This window comes from Furipterus horrens, unplaced genomic scaffold (assembly GCF_987537825.1).
Source record: "Furipterus horrens unplaced genomic scaffold, mFurHor1.1.pri manual_scaffold_4, whole genome shotgun sequence".
NCBI lineage: Eukaryota > Metazoa > Chordata > Mammalia > Chiroptera > Furipteridae > Furipterus > Furipterus horrens.
In genome coordinates, this window is record NW_028327174.1 from 198,785,598 (window position 1) to 198,804,487 (window position 18,890).

The 18,890-nt window shown below is 53.8% G+C and overlaps 1 protein-coding gene across 1 annotated transcript in view; it reads right to left on the bottom strand.

The window, feature by feature from the left end:
- Nucleotides 1-13,724, bottom strand: part of SH2D3C (SH2 domain containing 3C) — a 31,216-nt gene extending 17,492 nt beyond the window's left edge. Inside the window, exons 1-2 of the mRNA XM_090274765.1 lie at nt 13,593-13,724; nt 8,423-8,900 (exon numbers count right to left, since the gene is read on the bottom strand). Coding sequence (XP_090130891.1) covers nt 8,423-8,900; nt 13,593-13,629 — 515 coding nt within the window. The 5' untranslated portion in view covers nt 13,630-13,724. The remainder of the gene's footprint in view (nt 1-8,422; nt 8,901-13,592) is intronic.
- Between the last annotated feature and the right edge of the window lie 5,166 nt (nt 13,725-18,890).

Below are 18,890 nucleotides of genomic sequence, written 5' to 3' on the forward strand. Positions count from 1 at the left end.
TGGTGCCAGTGGGCTGCGGAATGGATCCCCTCTGCCTTCGGGGTGGCCAGAATGGGGCCTGAAGGGGCCAGAGGCCCGGGTGGCTATTTTTCCCAGGTGCTAAACAACTATCATCCTTTCCTCCTGAGAGCCACTGTGAGTCACTTCCCCAGTCCTTGGTCTTCAGCGTCATCCCTTCTCTGATGCCCCTTCAACACCAGACTCATAAACCCAACTTCCTCCTTGGCATCTCCTCTTGGGTGTCTGATGTCATCTTGAACTTGTCGTATCCAAAGCAGGACTGTTGGGTTCCCCCGGCTCCCCACACCCACTTCCCATGTCAGTTAATGGCAGTTTCATTCTTCTCGTTGCTTTTTTTGGCCAAGAACCTACGGTCATCTGTGCCACCTCCCTCCCTCACACTCCCGGCACAGTCCATCAGGAAATCCTGCAGGTCTGCTTTCAAAACAGACCCTGACCGCTTCTCTCCATGTGACCGCTCTGCCCCACCGGGGCCCCTCTGTGTCCTCCCGGAGCACACAGCAGCCTTCTCACCGGCTCGCCCACACAGCCCTCAGTTAGCTTCCGCTCCCCCGCCACACGGCCCAAAGGCGGACCCCTGAGCAGCTCAGACACACACGCCACCCCCAGCCCTCCTGTCTCTCGGAGAACAAAATCTAAACCCTTCTCCGCGGCCTGCAGATGGCTGGCCATGTCTTCATCATCCAAACCAGAACACTCCTTCCCTTGTGAGAGCAGGGTGCTATTATTATGCCAGAAAAAGAGGCATAAGCCGGGTAATATGTTCCCCCACCTACAGGGCCCTGTGTGGCCTGGGGTGGTGCTCAACACCCACCCCACCCCACCCCCCACCGGCCAAGCCCCTCCACAAGCCTCCCTCACTCATTCTGACCCTCAGCCTGCCCCAGCCACAGTGGCCCCCTTGTCAAGCTCACTCTTGCCACGGGACCTCTGCACTTGCTGTCCTTCGGCCCTGCTTTATTTTTTCTCACACCATCAGTCCTTACCCGAAATAATCACTGGACATGTATCTGTTGCCTATTAATCACCTGACACCTTCACGTTGTCTTATTCATTGTTGAGACCCCAGACCTCAGCACAGTGCCTGGCACCGAGAAGAAGCTCAAAGAATATTTATCGCTCAAAGGAATGCATGAATATTAAGCATTCAACCAATGTTAACACTATCATGATTATTAATTCTGTCAGGTTAGGTCATGGTTCTCTGGTAAACACAGGCCTCAGTATTCCCATCTGCAAAATAGAGAACACTGGGGAACTGCTGCTTCCTCACATACAGAAGTGCAATATTTAAAGTTAAATGTGGCCACTGGGTAACTCAGTTGATTGGAGAGCATCATCTCAATACACCAAGCTTGGGGGTTCGATCCCTAGTCCAGGCCCATGCAAGAATCGACCAGTGAAATGCATCAATAAGTGGACCAACAAATCAATGTTTCTTTCTCTTCTCTAAAAATCAATTAAAAATTAAATGTAATATATTTAATAAAATAAATTTAAAACAAAACAAAAAGCTGACCTAAAAAACAAACAAACTTGTGGTTAAGGTGCGTGTTCCCGAGGGAGAATTCCATACTGGGTGTGCCCAGCTGCTGAGGCTGGGAGCTCCTCACTGAGCCACAGTCTGATGTTCCCGTCGTCCCTGTTGTGACATTCTAGAGTCCCTGTTGCTAACCGCCCCTCCTGTAAAGACCTTCCTCTAATTATAGTCCCTCAGGCTGCAGCCTGGCCCCAGAAGCTTCCAGAGCCTCTCAGGCTCCCCCTGTCTAATAATGGGGACCCCTCTCCTGCTCACCTCCAGAGCTCTTCCCGGGTGAGGCAGCCCATCCCAGTGTTTCCGGCCATTCAAGCCCGGAAATCCTTCCAGTGCTGGGAACAGATTGGCCAGGACACTGGGATCACCCGTGCGTTTCCTCCTGCTTCCTGTCCACTTCCCCTCGGGCTAGGGGTGGGAGCAGAGCCTTGGGAGGGGTTGGCTGCACCGAGGATCAAATGGGATGGGGGGCCAGGGCCAATGGGGCAGCACTCAGCCCCCATTACCTGCCCTTGCCTCTGTCCATCTATAACACTCCAGGATTTCCAAAACATAAGGCAACCATGTCTGCTTATACCCGCTGCCATCATTTGCCCAGACTATGGCCACTTCCTCATCACTGGCCTCCATCTGTTCCCTCTGTGACTTGATCTCACCTCAGCAGCCCAAGCAGGCCTGTGAAAATGAAAGTCAGAGCATGGCTCTTCTCCGCTCCAACCCACTGGAGTGGCCCCCAGTTTCACTCAGAGTAAGAGCCAAAGTTCTCATAACAGCGTTCAGAGCCTCATCACCACCCCCACCCTGAGTCTGACCTGGCTTCTCCAGCCAACCTGGGCATCTTGCTGGCTTTTGTCCCTACCCCAGGGCCTTTGCACTTTCTGCTCCCTCTGCTGGAATACTTTCCCTCCAGATATCCACAGAGCTCCTCTCCGCTTTTCAGTGAGGCCTTCCCTGCCACCCACCTAAAAGTGTGACGTTCTCAGGGCTCCCACCTCCCTGCCCTGCTCAGTCCTTCCCCGCAGCACTTTGTCCAGCTGACCACATGTCCTATCTCAAGCACTCACTGTCTCTTCGCACCACACCATCAGCCCCACAGGGATAGACTCAGATCTGCCTACAGTACCCCATAAAGATTTTCTTTTTAAAGAATGACTGCCACAGCAGCCCCTGCTACCCTAAGGACAAAGTCTAGTCCTCACAGTAGCTCAGCCCTCCGTGATCAGGCCATCCCTCCCGGCTCCTCTAACTGTTCCTTGCACTCGGGCCACCTCACACGTCCTCTGAAGATTGCAGCTCCCTCCAGCCTCAGGACCTTTGCACATTATGTTTCGTCCACCTGCTACCTCCTCTCTTCCTTAGGGCCAGAGCAATTCCTACTCAGACTTCAGACCTCCGTTTGCTTGGGGATTTCAAGAACATTCTCCCTCCCGTTGTAATGAGCAAACCAGGAATCAAAGCTTTCATTTCTAAACACTCAGCTGCATTAATTAACTTATTCCTTATTTTATAGACTTAAAAGGCACATCCTCTCTGATATTAGTGGTGAAATCAATTAATAAATAATAGTGACAATTGAGCTAAATCAGGTCCCGTTCATCAGCTGCATGAATTATTTAAATAACCAACCCCTTTAATTGCCCGTGTTAACTGATTTGTTCTGATAACTGATACCACTTATTGCATATCTTAGCTTAATTAATTGGATTAATAAGCAGTAATTAAAGCCTATTATCTTTTATTTCCCCAACGCAGGTTTAAATCTGAGCTTCACCTTCAGGGCCTCCACTCTGGCACAGAAGAAAGGGTGCGCTTCGCTTCCCTAGGGATGGGGGTGGGGGAGAGGCCCACCCTGGCCCTCCCTCCCCACAGGCAGCTTTGTCCTCTACCTGTCCCCAAGGGTTGTTCCCTTGGGCCTCAAGGCCTGGTCATAGGCCCCTGAGTGGAGATTTCCCCAAGCTCTGCCTCCTGCTCCTTGGCTTTCCCTTTGCCCTGCCCAGAGGTTCAACTTCTGTGAAATGGACACATCGTAACCGCCTTCCAAGACCCGGATCCTATGAGAAGGGAGAGGGGGCGGTTCCCTAGCACATGGGACTCCTCTCTTTGCCCCAGCCCCCTCCCCCAGATCTCCTCTCCTGCCCCTCCTGGGGCACAGAAGATTCTTTCCTGCCTTCACTCTGACCTCCCCTCAGCCCTGGCAGAGAAGCAACACTGCTCTGTGCTCCTTCGTCCTTAAAGGCCCTGGGCAGACAGATCTGGGGCAGAAAGCCCATGTCTCCAGGGACACCCTGCCATGTGCCTTTGGGATTTCCTGCCAAGAAGGTTGTTGGCTTTAGTCCCTGCCCTGCCCCACCACCTCTAAGATGGGCCACCACTGTCCTGGAGACATCCCTGCTCCTTCCCCACCATTCTGCTCCCCCAGTCTTCCTGACAGCAGCTAAGAAGGGTTGTCAGCCCCATGGGAGGAGGGCGGGACAGGGCCACTCTTCCCGGGGCACAGCTGAGGACTCTGGGTTCTCAGATCTGCTCCCTGAGTCTCAGAAGCAAAAGGGAAGGCACATGGTGAATGCTGACTGAATGCTGGTGAACTGGAAGCCCCATGTAATAGGGGAGGAAACTGAAACTTGTGACCTGACCCAGGACACACAGCTGCACTGACAGGTCAAGGTTGGCTCTGCTTCGCCCCCTGCCTGAGGCGGTCTCCCCCGGAAAAGAGCGACCGCTCCTGGGTGGAGGCAGAGAAAAGCTGGGGAAGGGGTGGGGGCAAAGATAAATAATATTTCATCCAGACCAGGAGCCCAGAACCGATGTCAGGGAGAGGAAATGGAGTGGGGATGGGCAGAGAAGACCCTCTGGGGCTCTGGAGAGGGCCCGCAGCTAGGAGGGAGGAAGCTGTGTGACCCTGGGTAAGGCCCCCTCGTTGGACCTCAGTTTCCTCTTCTGTAACGTGGGCATGGTGGTATCATGAACGGCTCCTGTGTACTGGTACTTCCTTGGGTCAAGCCCAGGATAGATGGTCTACCTGCCGTATCTCAGCCAGTCCTCACAACCACCCTCCCCAGCAGATGCTGGTATTGTCTCCAATTTATAGATGGGGAAACCGAAGCTCAGAGAGGAGAAGGGAATTCAAGGGTGCACCATCAGTGCATCTCTGAGCTGCCGATACATCCAAGCCCTGCCCGGACTCCACTGGGTCCAGCGTTCTACAAGCATGGTCCCTGAGGGTTTGGGGGATGGAGCTCCAGTTGGGGGCAGGGCAACCCATCTTCCCTGAACCAGCACAGTTCCCACAGCCTGAGGCGTCCGGGGGTCTTGAGGACTGTGAGAAAATCTCCACAGGAAATGAGAGCCAGGAGCAGCTGGGCCCCTTCGGAAGACAAGGACCAGCCGCCCAGAGCCTGAGGAGGCTGAACAGGCTGAGCCCACCGCGGCCCCCTCCCCCAGTGGGTAATCACTACCAGATGCCCAGCAGCTGACGTCACTCTGTAGGGCCGAGGGGGTCGTGGGACTCTGGGGAGCACTGGGAATTCTTGGACGAGAATCAACATTCCAGAAAGAAAAGGAAGAGGGGGGGTGTTTTGGCCTGTTCTCAATGCCTGGCATCGGAGTTGGGGTAAGGGCAACAGAGGGTGCTCCCGGCTCCCCTATGGAGTACCACCATCTTTATTTTACATCTCAGTTTCCTTCTGAAAGGCCCTGGGAGTGGGGGTGGAGGGGCCTGGGTCTCTGGGTGGGAGAGAAGGACACTTGGGTAAGACACTCAACAATGAGCAGAACTGCATTCAAATCCTCCTCCAAGGAGAGGTCCTTGTAAAACCCAAGTCAAAGTGGGGCCTTCCTCTGCTCAAGGCCAGCGCTGGCCACTGAGTCACAGCCAGGTCCTTGCTGGGCCTTCCTGGCCTGACAGGATCTGAACCCATTTCCTCTCTGGCCTGCCTCTCCCAGCCCTCCATCTTGTTCTAGCCCAGCCTCTCGGGTCTCTGCTGCTCCTTGAACTTGCCAAGGACCTTCCCACCTGGGGACCTTTGTGCACACTGTTCCCTCGGCCTGCGCACTCTTCCCCAGACAGCGGGGGGGATTGTTACCTGTCTTCTTTGTCCAAACATCACTTTCTCAGAGACTTTTTTCCTGCCTAACCTTTCCTAAATTGCCACCACCAGCCACTCCCCTCAAGACAATCCCCCACTTGATTTAAACCTTCCTTCCTAGCGCTTTTCTCTTCTAATGGACTCGGTATCTTGTTAATCATCTGTCTTCCCCACACTGGAACCGGGGCTCACTGCTGTCTCCCTGGGACCTAGAATAGTGTCTAGGGCATAGTTACATCACGGTAAGTATTAAAATGACTAAAATTCCAACTCAACTAATTGTGTGATTTCATTCAAGTTTTTAACTTTACAAAGCCTCAATATCCTCATCTGTAAACCGGGCTTCTAATCCCTCTCTCCAGAGGATTATGGAAAGTCATTTGCAATAATGGTAGAAACAGCTTTGAGCTTTTTCTTGCAGGAGGGGAAATGTGCCTTTGTGGTTGAGAGCTTGGGCTTGGGAGCTGCTCAGGTATGGGATCAAATCTAGGCTCTGACAATCTCTCTGTGACCCGAGGGAAGTCCCTTCTGCTCTCTGAACCTCTGTCTCCTCACTGGTAAAATGCAGAAAATAGAGGCTCCCCCCACCCACGATTCATGTGGCAGACAATGCCCAATGGGGAGCTCCATATAGGATCTGGTCAGTTACGAGTCCCATCTCTGGCAGGACCATGGCCTTGTGATTCCTGTGTGTGTGTGTCGGTGGGGGTTGTTCAGAGCCTCCTTTCCCTCTCTGGGTCTCCACTTCCCCCTCTGTAACATGAACTGAGAAGTGTCAAGGGTCTCTGGACAGGCTACTTCCCTGCAGAAGGTTGGAGGTGCTGCGGTGTGGGGGCATGCTAGGCTGGCGCTCTCCCTTCTGGGAGCTCAAGGCCCTTCATTCCCTGTGTGGTTGGCCCCTCCTCCCTCCTTCCTCCTCATCCCCATGATCTCAGCAAGGAACTGGGCACCAGGAAACTCCTGCAGCCTCACCTCTTCCCCTTCCTTCCTTCTGCTCCAGGTGCACCCTGACTCCCAGGGGGCCAGGGAGGGACAACCAGCATAGGCTGTTCCCTGAGCAGCTGCTGGAACCACCCCCTTGCAGTTCAGATGCCTTCTTCCCCAAGCAGGATGGATCCTCGGAGACCTCCCCAGGCCCATCTGGGCTGCTGGGGAGACTGAGGCCCAGAGCAGGGCAGGGCAAGCCTGAAATTGCACAGGCAAAGCAGCTCTCCTGACTCCAGGGTACAGGGCTGGGCTTCAGGGGCTCTTGGAGATGTCCAACCATCCCTGGCCTCCTAGTGGCTGAAAGGCAGCATGGGACACCCGGAGGGGCCTCAATCTAACCTGCTAACCCACCCCCCTCAGGACCCCTGGATATTCCAGGTGATTAGAGAATGGTGGGAGAATCTCTATTTCTTCTGACAGCTTGAGGCCATGTTTGATGCCAGAGGCACTGCCAGGACCATCGGGGCTCAGGTCCACAGCAAGGGAAGGCTGGGTCCTGGACTTGGCACTCTCAGGGTTTCTCAGAGGCCCTGGCCCTGCTGGAAGGGAATAGGCTGCCTAGCCATGAAGGGCATGGGCCAGGAAGGTGCAGTTAAATCCTGGGTCTGAATCTGCTACTGTTCAAACCAGGCAAGTAAACCTCTTTGCTCATCTGTAAAATGGGAATGATAATTGTGCCCCTCTCCTAGGACTGTTGTGAGGAATAAATGCCCGGCGTGTGTGGGGACAGAAAGGGGACAGAGTTATACCAAAAGTCCCTGATGCTAAACCAGCACCAGTTTGTCAGTTGCCTCAGGGACAGGGATTTCCCCCTTAGAACACTACGGTCCCCCCAGCTCTCCCCAGGCCCAGCTCAGTCACTCACCCTCGGGGTCCCAGTGCGGGGCATCTTCGGCCCACTGCAGTCATGGTTCCCCGCAGTCACCGCCCGAAGCCTGTGGAGCTCCTCTGCCCAAGGGCTCCCTCCTTTCTCAGGCCACAGCGCTGCAGAGTCCCGAGCAGCACTCAGGGGAGGGGCCTGATGTATAAACCACGCCCCCTGACACGCCCCTCCGCCGGGCGCCGCTCCACAGGCTGGGAAGGACACACCCCCCCTCGGACACGCCCCTCCGCCTTCTTTCTGGCTCCACACTCTCCCCATCCGTCATTGTCCCGGGCCGGGGAAAGCCACGCCTCCTGACACACCCCTGTGCCCCGCCCCCTCCCTCCGCTCCACCCACGGCTTCTTCTACAGTCCCGGGCGCAGCGTGGAAAGACCACGCCCTCTACCCCTCTCGTCGGGCTCTCAAACTTCGAGCTGTGGGTTTCCTCAGAAAGCCCCTTCTCTACATGCAATCCTTGCCCCTCCACGACCGAATGAGCCCGAATTTAGGAGGGAATGGCAGGGCATCCCGGATGGTGGGGCAGCCAGGGATGGTGGAAAACATTAGTTTTATTCATCATAAACATAAGCATTCCCATTTACTGTTTATGGTGTGCCAGGCACTGTGCTAAGATTTTACAAGTATATTATTCTTGAATTCTCACCACAACCTACAAGGTCGGTGCTATTGTTATGCCCATTTATCGGAGGAGGAAACTAAGGCTCCTTTGGTTGGGGTTGAGGGGTCTCCCAAGGGCATGAAGTACGGAGCTGCAGTTTAGAAGGTGGTGGATGTGGTGGGGGGGATGAGCGTGCAGCCACTGGAGGCAAGCAGTTTTCTGTTCAAATCCCAACTCTGCAACTTTGGCTGAGTCTCAGTTTCATAGATTATTTTACAGATCCCACCTTCACCTTCCCCTGGTGGACACCTACCTTTCTGGTGGCATATTCCCAGGGACTCTCTCCTCTTCTGTGTCTCCCTTGGGGTCCTCAGGCTTTCTTGTGAGGTCCACCTCCACTGCTGAAGGGCTGAGTTTCATTGTTGGGGTGTCCTCCAGGGTGGCCTCGGTCCCCACCACCACCTCCTTGGCTGCCTCCATGTGTGGGGGGTCAGGCAGACCTTGAGGCACCAGGTGGGGTTCAGGGCCCACCTCTTGGGCCTCCTGAGCAGCCTGTCGGCCCCGAGACTTCTTGATGCTGGGGCGAGGCATGGTGCCCATGTGGCTGTACATGTCACTGGAACGGGCATAAGCCGGGGGACTCTTGGGGACTGTAACCATGTCATCCTGCGTGGCCTCAAAGATTTCAGGCTTTAGATTAGACAGGTTAGTGGTGGCAGTTGAGGACCGTCTCAGAGTGAAGGACCGATGGAGGTTGGAGAGACTCCCAAAGCCTTTGAACTTGAAGAACTCTGGCAGGGGGGAAGAAGAGGGAAAGAATTTAATGACAATGCCAGTGGCAATAATAATAACAACAGATACGTGCTGTTTAGCTCTTTGAGAGTTCAAGGAGGGTAGGCCTCACTGACACTTCCTCTAATTATTGTGTATAACTTGGCAGCTTTGGAGCTACATAGCCCTGGGCTTAAATTCCTGCTCTTCTGCATCCTAGCTGTGCAACCTTAGTCAAGTCACATGACCCCTCTGAGCCCCATTCTCCACATCAGTAAAATAAAGATTACAGTACCCACCTCCTATGGTCTGTGGGAGGATTAAAGCATGTAAATGACATGCTTAACATGGTGCCTGGCACACAGAATATCCTCAAAAACTAATGAAGACTTCTAGCCAAGATGGAGGCATAGACAGACATGCTGCGTCTCCCTCCACAACTAAGAAGGAATACAACCATCTCAAAACTAGAAACAACCAGAAGTTTCAGAAAATCAAACTACATGGAAGTCCAGCAAACAAAGATATAAAGAAGAAATACTCATCCAGACAGGTAGGAGGAGCGGGGTCAGGGCAGAGAGGACTCGGTGTGGTGGTGGCAGTAGCAGCAACAGCAGCAGGCTGGCGGAAAGCGCAGTCACACATTACAAAAAGTCAGGAGGGACACCTGGGGCACATTCCCAGCACCTCACCAGACCTCGCAGCTCACGGTCCCAGCACCAGAGAAAATCAAGCCTCATTGCTTCTGACCGTGCAGGCCCGTAGGGGTTGGTGTAGAGGCAGAAACTGCGGGTCTCAGCAGAGTCCGCTTGTTTAAAGGGCCCCCACGGTCCTGGAACATCTGTAGACCCACCCACTCTGAGAACAATGGCCAGGGCAGCAGCTAGAGGGGTGCCAGTCTGGTGCAGAAGTGGGAGAGGTGCCTGGAAAAGGGACGAGTGCTGGGCAGGTGGCATTGTTCCCTCTCAGACCCCTCCCCCGCACACAGCACCACAACGTGGTGAAATGGGTCGCCCTGCACTGACGAATCCCTAAGGCTCCGCCCCTTACAACGTAGTAGGAGCGACAGCTCTCCCTGGGACATGGAAGCAGACAAACACAAGAGCCTTCCGGCCAAGATGGAGGGCTAGACTGACACGCTCCGTCTCCCTCCACTACTAAGAAGGAATACAACTACCGCAAAATCGGAAACAACCAGAAGTTCCAGAAAATAAATGGAAGTCCAACGTATGAAATTATAAAGAAGTGGTGTTCATCCGGACAGGTAGGAGGGGTGAAGCCGGGGAGGAAAGTTCAAGCTATGATGTCCGCGGCAGCAGCGACAGAGGCAGGACAGCGGTGAGCACAGACGCCCGTATTTAGGGGAAGGCGAGAAGCCTGGGGAGCACCCCTGGCTGCAGACCAGACCTGTCAGCTTGCGATTCCAAAGCCGGGGAAGGCAGACCTCCATTGCCTTGGACGGTGAGGCCCAGAAGGGGTGGGGACGGAGGAGGAGGCTCCTGGTCTCACAGCGGAGAGTGAACGGCAGGAAACCATCTTGGACCCCTACCCCCGCAGAAAATGCCACAGCATGGTGAGATGGGTCACCCGGCTGTGACGAGTGCACGGGGCTCCACCCCCTCTAGCATAGCAGGTGTGACAAACCTGCCCAGGAAGCAAAGATAAACACAAAACAGGATGGCGCAGATCATGATAGAGATCCCGATGATGCAGCTGACCAGAGAGCAAATATCTAATCTAATGAAGCAGCAGATAGGAAATCTTTCTGAGGCTCAGTTCAGAGCTTTGCTTATAAAAATGCTTACAGACCTAACAGCAGATCTTAAACAAGACAGGGAAGGAATAAAGGCTAGTCCTGCTGAAATGAACAAAAACACATACAACACTAGTGGTGAGGGCAAGAAAACCAGGGATCAAATCAACAAATCGGAACACAGGAAAGGAACAGTCAACCAGTGCAGAAAGAGGAAACAAAAAGTGAGGAAAATGAAGAGAAGTTCAGAAACTTATCGGACAGCTATAAGCAGGCCAACATCCAAATCATAGGGCTGCCAGAAGGTGAAGAAGAACTAGAAATTGAAAAATTATATGAAAAGATAATGAAGCAGAACCTCCCTAACTTGGGGAAGGAAATAGACTTACAAGTCCAGGAAGCACAGAGAGTTCCAAAAAAACTGGACCCAGGGAGAACCACACCAAGACACATTATAATCAAAATGTCAAAAATTAAGGATAAAGAGAGAATCTTAAAAGTAGTAAGAGAGAAGAGGAGAATTACATACAAAGGGGTCCCAATAAGATTCTCAGCTGATTTCTCAAAGGAAACTCTGCAGGCAAGAAGGGACTGGCAAGAAATATTCAAAGTAATGAAAAGCAAAAACCTACAACCATGATTACTCTATCCAGCGAAGCTGTCATTCAGAATAGAAGGGCAGAGAAAGTTCTTCCAGGACAAACTAAAACTGAAGGCGTTCATCAGATCCAAACCACTGTTACATGAGACATTAAAGGGACTTGTTTAGGAGAAGGAGGATCAAAACTACAAACATTAAAATGAAAACTATCACAACAACCAACAACAGAAGCTAGGGAATTGAAACAAAGGCAGACTAAATAGGCAATGAGAGGGGGAAAAGAATTATAGATATGGGGAACATTTGGGGGGAGGTCAACAGGGACAGGGAAAGGGGAAAAGGGAGGGAGATGGTACAGGAATTAAGAAGCATAGTAGGAGGGAGTGGAGTAGACAGGAAGAGGTTGAGAAGAACTATATGCGCAACCAATGGGCATGGACTAAGGGGGGGGCAACCTCAGGGAGGGTGGTCACGGGGTGGAGGGGAACAAAGAGAAAAGAAATTGGGACAACTGTAACAGCATAAACAATAAAGCATATTAAAAAAAAATAATAATAATAAAAACTAATGAAGATGCCCTGGCTGGTGTGGCTCAGTTGGTTGGAGCATCATCCCATAACCAAATGGTTGCAGGTTCAATTCCCAGTTGGGGCATGTACCTAGGTGGCAGGTTTGATCCCCGGTCCAGGTTTGTACAGGAGGCAACCAACTGATGTTTCTCTCTCCCCCTTCTCTTCTTCCTTGCTCTCTCCCTTGCTCTCTCTCTAAAAGCAATGAAAAACTGTCCTTGGATGAGGATTAAAAAAAAAGTAATGAAGATGATGATGATGATCACAATACTGCCTCTGCATCTGTCAAACTTGCTGCACGTAATACCTCAGTGAATTCTCAGCACAACCCAATGACACAAGTTTAGCCACTCACTTTCCAGATGAGGAAACTGAGGTTTAGAGATGTGAAATGAATCCCTGAGGTCAGACAGCCTGCAGGCGAAGCTGCATGTGTATGCACGTATGTATGCATGTTTTGGGGCAGGGAAGGGGTGTGTAAGCACCTGGGGTGGCAGATGAAATGAGAAAAGGGTTGTCAAGAGCCAGAGGGTCCCAGTCTTTGCGGTTCTCTCCTTCCTGTCAGCTGAGCCCTAGGCAGCACAGCTTGGGTGATACCATCTCCTCTTCTCTGCAGGGGTGCATGTGAATTCCCTTCTTCCTGCCCCCTCCTTGCAGCTACCACCATCTGACTTCCCTATGCCTCCAGACAAGCATTTTCCACATCCGCAGCATCCTCTGCCTCCTCAGGTCCTCAGAACCACCTTGGAATATAGGTAAGATGCCCCCATTTGACGAGAGAGGAGACAGAGGCCCAGAGAGGGGAAAGGACCTGCCCAGGGTCACACAGCTAGGCTGAGCCTGGACCAAAGCCCAAGGCTCTGGACTGCTGGGTCAGTGCTCTGCGGGTTTCCTCCCGGGCCTGCCCACCGCTCACTTGGTCTTAGCCTCTGCCTCCTGACAAACGTTAGAAAACGCCGCAGTTCTGCTCTCGGGAAACTATGCCATAGGGCAGAAATTGTGGCAGCAGCCTCCTTCCTCAGCACCATTTGTTTTGTCCCCTAGGCACCGGGGGCCTGGAGGAAACAGGAGTGGGGCAGGGAGGGAAACTGAGGTCCAGAGTCCAGAGACATGAGACTGAGCCCTGGTCCATAGCCCCCATATGGTCTCAGGCAGCCCCCTGGGCCTCAATCTTTTCATTTGTGGACTGTAGTCATAATCTTTGCCCAGTACATACACACACACACACTCTCTCTGCTGTCAAATCAAACAAACCAGGGACCAAGGTTAAGCAGAAGTTTGCTGAGATGCGGAGGGGACTGACCTGGGGAAACAGCAATGGGTGGGTGTGGCCCTTCACTGAGCAGCTCTGGGTCCCAGCGTCACTGCTGGTGGGGACATGGGACAGCACCCAATAGCACACACTCACACAGCCCAGTAACTCCCAACCTGAGGCCCATGAGAATCGGGCCCAAGGTGGAATGTGTGGCGGTCTTCCCTGGCCCCATGGGGTCAGAGAGAGCCAGAGATGGGGACCCACAGATGAACGGCGAGACTGTGTGGGGGTGGGGAAAGACAGAGACAACAGAGGCACAGAGATGGAGACCGAGACCAGCCGGGGACAGAGAGCAAGGTGCTGGGCCTGAGGGATGCGGAGATGCTGTCACGGAGACCCCGAAGCAGAGACCTCCGGAGACAGGCCGGCGCGGACAGAACGGGAAGCAGAAACAAGGCGGAGTCAGAAAGAAGCAGATGCAGAGAGAGGCGGAGATGGACAGACAGCCGGAGGGACGAAGGACAATGCACTCACTGAACTTCTTGCTGGCCTTCCTGGACCCCTCTGTCATCTTGGCGAAGCAGGCGGAGCTGCTGGCCTGCGGGCAAGTGGCCGCGCGGGGCCGTGGACATGGATGTTGAGGTGCCTCCCTCACCTCCCCTTCCCCTTTCTCACACCCTCTCACTCACTTCCTCTGTGTATTTTTAAACCAGTGAAACTCCCACAGCCTCACCCTCCCGTCCTCCCCACAGGGGGCGGGGGCTGGGACCTCCCCCAGTCCAGACCCCTGTGGGCCTCCTCCTCGTCCTCAGCAGCAAGCAGGGAGCTGGGGGCAGACCACAAGCCCGTGGGACTGGAAGGTCTGGGAAACAAACCACAGGCTCCGGGAACACAGCCCGCTGGGCTGGGGGTCGCTGGGGACTTGCCAGCAGCTGTCAGGGGGTCTGGCCACGGGGCTGGGAGGGTGCAGGGAGTCGGGCCTGTGCAGAAGTTTAGCCTGAGCCTGCCTGGGGATGGACTGGCAGCCGCGGATAGAAAAGTGCTGTGGTTAGGCCTGTTGGCTCTGGGACTGCCCGGACCCCAGTTCAAGTCCTGGCTGGCCACTTTGTTGCTGTGTGATCCTGGGTGCAGGCACTCACCTCCCTGAGCCGGTTTCCCCTCTGCGAACAGGGCTATTTGCAATGCCCGTCTCACGGTGTCCAGTGCTCGGTGCAAAGCCTGGCACCAATCAGTATTCACCAAGGCAGGGTCGCTCCTTTTCAAGCTACCAGGGACAAGGCAGTAATTTGGTCCACCACACTGACTGTACAGAGATGGGAAACTGAGGCACAGGCAGGCAGAGGGATTGTGCCAGGTCATAGCATGGGCTGGTGGCACAGACTGGATTACAACTTGCCCTTTCAGCCCTGGCTGGTGTGGCTAAGTGGGATGAGGGCCGGCCTGCAAACCAAAAGGTCACCGGTTCGATTCCCGGTCCGGGCACATACCTGGGTTGTGGGCCAGATCCTTGGCTGCAGGTGCATGAGAAGCAACCTATCAAGGTTTCTCTTCCTCTCTCGCTAAATAAAGTCTTAAAAAAAAAACACAAAATAAAACTTGCCCATTCAAATCCCTTAGCCAACAACCCGGTGCTTTTCCACCCTACGACCTGTGTGCGTGTGTGTCTCTGTGTGTGTGTACACTCTCATGGGCAGGAAAGAGATGAGGAAATGAAACCTCCCTACACATGTTGTCCTGGACACCTGAGTGGGCTGTCACAGCTGCTGAGGTTGGGGGTGGGGCCACAAGGCCATGGGCTTCAAGCCCCACCTCTGTATGCTACAGACAAGTTATTGGGGCCCTAATCTCTGGAATGGTCACCATTGCAAGGTAAGCAGTCAACCCACAGAGGCTCCAGCATGGTTCACATTATTATACTGGCCTCTGGGGCTGGCAACTAGGGCTGGGAGGGAGGGAGGCCAAGGTCAAATGGGGCCCTGCATAAAATAATGACAACTAATGTCTTCTGATCACTTAGTTATGTTCCAGCCACAGGGCCCAGTCCTTCTGCCCTAAGTGACAAATGTCGTTACTCCCACCCCCATTCTACAGATGTGGGAAAGTCAAGTTGCCTGGAACTGGAATCTGCTTGTCCAGCTGTGGTCCTAACTTCCATGCCCATGGCTCCTGCACACCCCTGGCAGCTGCATGATGGGCCTGGGTAGGGGAAGGGTCTGGCCAAAGGGAAGAGGGGGAAACTGGGCCTTAGGAGGGAAAGAAGCACAGCCCACAAGGCCAAGGCACTAGGGTCCTGCTCACAGACAGACCGGATGGGAACAGTATTCAAAGTTCACATGAAAGGCTGGGGTTTCTGGGCCATGGACTCTGGAGAAAATGGGGGTGCAATTCTCGCTCCCTCTACTAAGCATTAAGTAGGAGTCAGGCATGGAGCTGGAAGCTCCCACAGACTGATTTGTGAGGCAAATCCTGGTACTGTCCCCATTTCACAGCTGAGGAATGTGAGGCTAAAGAAGACCAGAGACGTCCTGGCTGGGTGGCTAAGTTGGTTGAAGTGCTATCCTGTACACCAAAGGGCTGTGGAGGTTCGATCCCTGGTCGGGGCACTTATGGAAGGCAACCAATTGATGTTTCTGTCTCACATCAATGTTTCTCTCTTTCTCTCTCTCCCTTCCTCTCTCTCAACAATCAATAAACATATCCTTGGGTGAGGATTAAAAAAGAAGACCAGAGACTAGACAGAAATGCAGGTGCCCTGACTCCCAGACTGGTGTCCCTCCCATTTCTGAGTTGTTGTTAGAAGAGGAAGAGGGCCCTGTGGCCTGGCAGTAGCAGGGGTCTTCCTAGTGGGTCCCTGGCTTCTCTCCCAGGACACAGTCCCCGTGACTGAGTCTAACTGCTGGGGCTGTGGCATCAGCCAGTGCTGGCTTCCTGGCCAGACCCACTTTTTTTTTTTTTTACTTTTGATTTTAGAGAGGGGAGAGGAGGGAGGAGAGGAAGAGATGTGAGACAGAAACATCGATTGGCTGCCTTCTGTATGCACCCTGACAGGGGACTGAACCTGCAACCCAGGCACGTGCTCTGACTGGGAATCAAAACAGTGGCCTTTTGGTTGGCAGAACAATGTCCAACCAACTGAGCCACACTGGCCGGGGCTAGGCCCGTTCTTGATTTACTGTGTGACCCTTCCTTTGTAAGACACTTTACTGCTCTGGAACTCAGCTTCCTTATCTGTGAAATAGGTCACAGTAGCCCCCACTTCCGGGGGTTGCTGGGAGGATGAGAGGAGCGATTCTTGGCCAGGCCAGTACACTGTGGCTTCAGCAAAACCCCAGCAGTTGGTGCTGAGGGATGGGTGTGGTTCGGGCCGGGAAACCCCAGCCTCAGGCACATGGCATTAGACCCCGAGTCCTGGCCACCCTGAGAGGCTATGGAGCCTGGTGGAGTTGCGTTGTCAGAGCTGGGGGCCTGTCGTTGGCCCTGGCGCCAGGGCAGTTGCAACATCCCTGGGAGGATGAATGGGGCTCAGTGTGGCAGCTCTGCTGAGCTCAGAGCCCCCTTTGTGCTGCCTTGAGTGGCCGTTTGGAGTGCGGCTAGGGACCTGCCGGCGGGTGGCTGTCCCACAGGCCCTTCTCAGCCTGTGCTGGAGGCCAGCCACACTCTGCTCAGCAGCCCTGAACACACAATGCTTTCGTTTCCTTGGGCCTTTGCTTGGGCTGGGCCCATACCTGGAATGCGGCCTCTACTGAGTCCCTCAGATGTAGATGGAGTCATAGTGCCCCCAGGACCCCAGCTCTGACTTCTGTTTCCTCCCGCCTTGCCCTCTTCCCCAGTCGATGGCAGCTGTCTCTAGTTTGGCCAGGTAGTACTAGGGAGTGGAGGCCTTCAACTTCATAGCCAAAGGCATTTGACTCAGGCAAACCTGAGTTCAGACTCCTCCTGCATGACCTTGGGCAAGCCACATCACCTCTTTAAGCATCATTTTTTCCCATCACTTAAATGGGACAAATATTACGTCCCTCATATGACCTGTGGTGATAAAACATTTACGCTGAGAATATCATCCGTATTACATTTACTTGTGTCTACCTGCGTGTTCCAAACAGACTCATGCTCCCAAGAGGAAATGGCCTCGTGTACCCACAGTGGCTCCATCCTGCTGCACTGCAGATCTCAGCAGATTCCTGCCCCTGGATTTCCCCAGCAGTCTGAAATTGGGGGCAGTGCAGGATGATGGTAAATGACCCCGGCCTTTGAGAGAAGAGACCTGACATTGAATCCCAGCTTCATAGCTTCCTGGCTGTGTGGCCTTGGGCAAGCCACTTCACCACGCTGAGCCTCAGTTTCCTCTTCTGTAACTTGGGCCCAATAGTAGCAACCTCCTAAGTGGGGTTCTGTAAAGCCCCAGGGGGACGACACATATTATCAACACAGGGCCAGGGACAGAGTCGATACCTGGCTGGTGGGGGGACAGAATGTCCATGGTGGGTATCACACAGCCTGCCATTCTTTGTCCTGTACCCCCCCATCCAGGGACCCTTGGTCTCCATGGACATGCCAGCAGCCAAGAGCAGCCCACCCTGTCCCTGCTCAGGAGAAAGAAACAGAGGGTCCAGGCCAAGGTCAAGCAGCTAGCCAATAGCTCTCTTTCCTACTCTGTGCCTCAGTTTCCCTAACTGTAAAATGGCGGCAGGACCAGAGCATTCTCAGAGGCTGGTCAGTCAGTCAGCAAACGTTTACTGGCTATATGCCCAGCCTGGCTGGCTTAGCCAATCCATGGAAGCAGGAAGCATTTCCCTCCAACCAGTAAATCAGAAGTCAAAGTCAGCGAGTTGTTTCTGGCTAGAACCTCATTTCTCCTCACTTCCACCTGGGTGATCTGGAGTCCCAGGCCTGGGCAGCCTTCTGAAGGGCTTCTGACGTCTCCCGCCTGCCCTCCCCTTCCCGGAAGGCTGGGGTGCAAAGCCTGGAAGGGAAGTGACTGGCAATGTTGGGGTGCAGGCCAGAGATGGTGGGGGGAGGTGATGACACCTCCGGAACTTTGGCTGAGGCTTCTGCCCACAGGATGTGACTTAGGGAGGGTTCGTGGAAGGAGGCAGGGGCCCCAGCCTGAGTGTCTGACAGTGACATCCACCCCCACCCATGGCAGACCCCCCAAGGCTACTACCCCGTCCCACACCTCCCATCGGCATCCAGGGTGTCCACCCCGTGGTGCTGTGCCCATCCTGTGCCCTCACTCCACCTCCAGCCCAGATGGGCAGGATCCCGACATAGGTAAGTGCTTGAGGTTTGTGCCAGACTGACTCGGTTCAAAAACCAGTGTGGTCAATGGCCAGCTGTTTGACCCTGGCCAGGTGATGTCACCTCTGAGTTTCAGTGTCTTTGTGTGTACGGTGGAGGTGATAAAAGTACCCACCTCCTATGGCTGAGTGAGAGCTGAGATAATTCCCGTAGAGTGCTAAGTGCATGACTTGGACCATTTATTTTCCCTCAATAAATTCTAATTACTACAATTAGTAGTTTCTCCCTCCTTGCCCTTGCTGCTGCCATTTTAGCCAGTGGCCTCCCTGCTTCTCACAGTGTACCCATGAAGCTGACCCCAGATCACTCCCCGGTATGTCACTGCCTAAAACCCTTGCTGGCCCCACACTGCCCACAGGAGAGGGCTCCCTGTTCCTCACTTGGCCCTCAGGGCCCTCCCTGGAATGACCCTCCCCTAGAACAGGGTCTCTTGGAACACCAGGATCACCAGATCCACTCCTGCCTCCTCCTGCAAGAATGCTTCAAGGCCAAGTGTGTGGGGGTAAGAGCTGGACGGTTTCCCACAGGTATAGA